At 41.0% G+C, this 2,420-nt stretch overlaps 1 protein-coding gene across 1 annotated transcript; it reads right to left on the bottom strand.

Moving 5' to 3' along the window:
* Nucleotides 1–1,680: 1,680 nt before the first annotated feature.
* LOC127665590 (keratin-associated protein 14) lies at nt 1,681–2,184 on the bottom strand. The gene has a single exon (XM_052158068.1). It carries the CDS (start codon nt 2,182–2,184, stop codon nt 1,681–1,683), a length of 504 nt encoding a protein of 167 aa, XP_052014028.1.
* Nucleotides 2,185–2,420: the final 236 nt, after the last annotated feature.

Below are 2,420 nucleotides of genomic sequence, written 5' to 3'. Positions count from 1 at the left end.
TGTGAAGGCTCAATACCCCAGTGTAGGGGAATGCCAGGGTGGGGAGGCGGCAGTATGTGGGGGGACACTGTTATAGATGCACGGGGAGGGGGAATGGGAGAGGGGATTTCCAGAGGGAAAACCAGGAAAGGGGATAACATTTGAAATGTAAATAAAGAAAATATCTAATAAAAAATTATAAAGAAAGAAGGAAAGACACAGCCTGCATGTAGGTCATTTTTTTAAATTGTGTAGATTGCCAACAGCACACAATATTATAAAAACAATAATTTCATGGTGATCCTTCTGCATGCTGTTTTTGAAGGAAAAATTTTCTTTTGTTCTAAGATTTATAATGGACGAACCCTCTTGTTTCAGATTTAACAAAAATAGCTTGCTTTACTTAGAGCATGAACCACACTAGATGAACCCACTGCACAAGTCAAGTGATGTTCCCTAGAGCAGTCATTTGCGTGTGCTGTCGAACTTACGCTAATTATAATAAGTAAAAGGAAAATCGTGAGGTTTTGTTTTCATTAACAAATGAAACTGAATACTGAGACAAAACTGGAATAAAAAATTGCGTGTGGTGACCCTGGGCATAGACCATCTCCACCTTTGATGATGATTCTTATAATTAAGTGCTGAAGCCTTTGTGACACTGTCCATTATTGAAATATGATATCCCACTCCTGTACCAAGTTGAATCCTGAAACAAATAGCATATGTACATATTATTGTAGGCATATGCATATACATATATGTATAGGTGTGTAAACCAAATGCTTTTCATCAAACCCGAAAACGACACAAGACCAACTTGGGACATCACCAAAATATATAAGTAACATAAACAATGCCAGCTACACTTGTAAGCGACTGTTGAATGTGTTAGAGATTTCATTTAGAAGCCCGGTTTCTCTGTCAGTGAAGGTGGGGGAACTGGACCCCATTTCCACCTAACCCGCGGTCATGTAACTTCTTACCTATCTGCAGTTTTGCACATATTTCAGAATACATTTCATAGCGATATTCTCTCTTCTGACATTATATTGGCGCCGTTTGGAAAAATCACAGATCTAGGTTTGTTATTCTAATCCTTATTATAATAATCCTTATTATGCTCTCTTTACTTCCGTGTGTGATGTATTAACAGATGGAGAAAGCAGAAAAGTTGAAAAATATGCTTCAAATACAAAACGATGACTTTACTCTATACAATTAAAATGTCAGGTTCGCGATTCAGCGAAGCCTAGGGAGAGCTTACAGAACTTTTGGGGAAGGGGATCCAGAAAAGGGAAAATCACATGAAATGTAAATAAAGAATATATCGAATAAAAAATGTAAAAAAAAAAGACAAGAAAAAGAAAGTAATAATAATCGTATTCACAAGACATAAAGAAGTCCAGTTGCATATTTTTATTTAAACTTACAACCTTCTTCTTTGCGAAAATCAAGACCAGAAGTGTCTGAGTAATTACTAAGAGATATGTGAAGAAAGAATTATGCTTGATTTTTGTATGCCTATAATATATAAGAAAACAATTTAGCATCTTTCTCCAATGAAATACATTTTCCAATTACAGGAACTCACGAGTAGAAGTCAAATTCCTAGTCTCATAGAGAAAATTCAAAGACAGTGTGGCTCTCAACCTAGTAAATAGTAGACACCTTTTACGTTTCTAATTTCCCCAATATAGATCAGAAGAAGCCGGTCCCACAGGTTGGCTGGTAAGAAACAGACTGGCAGCTTTTGGTAGAGAAGCAGGTTGGGCGGTAAAAGCTGGATCCACAATTTAGGGATGAGAAAGTGCTGGTACCACATCCCACTGACTGGAAACCACGGGATCCAAAGCCCACGGTTGGGTAGCCACAACCAAAAGACTGGAAGCCCCTGGAACCAAATCCCAGGGATCCCGAGAAAGCTGACTGGCAGGGGCTGCAGGGCCCTCGAATCCTCTGGCTGTAGAAAGGCCTCTGGCAGGGTCTGGAGACCACAAATGATGTCTGGCAGCTGCGGGGCTCACAGAAGGTTTCCTGGCAGCCACTGTGAAGAGGGGAGCCCAGCTGGTGCGTGATGGGAGTTTGGAGGTCAGTGCTGTGGAAGACATTGTTGGGGTAGGAGGACCCACATGAAGAGATCGGATACTGAAGTTGGCCCCCAAAGGTCTGGGAGAAGGTTCCAGGGCAGCTGTTGCAGGACATGCTGAGAGGAGACAGGACTTTGAGGACGGGATAAAGAGAATGTTGGGAGTGTGAATAACCCTTCTTAGATGCAAAGCACTTATATACCCCTGTCCTTGGGTGCGTCATCACCGCCCCGCGGCGCACGAACACAATTTACCTGCGACTTTAATTGAATTGAAAATACCATCATAGTCATGCATATTTACTTTTTTGTGTGGTTTCACAACTGGATAGAGCAGTGATGTCTGTGGCCC

The sequence above is a fragment of the Apodemus sylvaticus genome, chromosome 15 (genome assembly GCF_947179515.1).
Source record: "Apodemus sylvaticus chromosome 15, mApoSyl1.1, whole genome shotgun sequence".
Taxonomy (NCBI): Eukaryota; Metazoa; Chordata; class Mammalia; order Rodentia; family Muridae; genus Apodemus; species Apodemus sylvaticus.
Note: the sequence above shows the minus strand (reverse complement) of the source record. Positions and strands in the feature narration are given on the sequence as shown.

What these genes read in the sequence shown, in the direction of transcription:
- LOC127665590 (XM_052158068.1), bottom strand. Translation starts at nt 2,184, where the DNA reads ATGTCCTGCAACAGCTGCCCTGGAACCTTCTCCCAGACCTTTGGGGGC.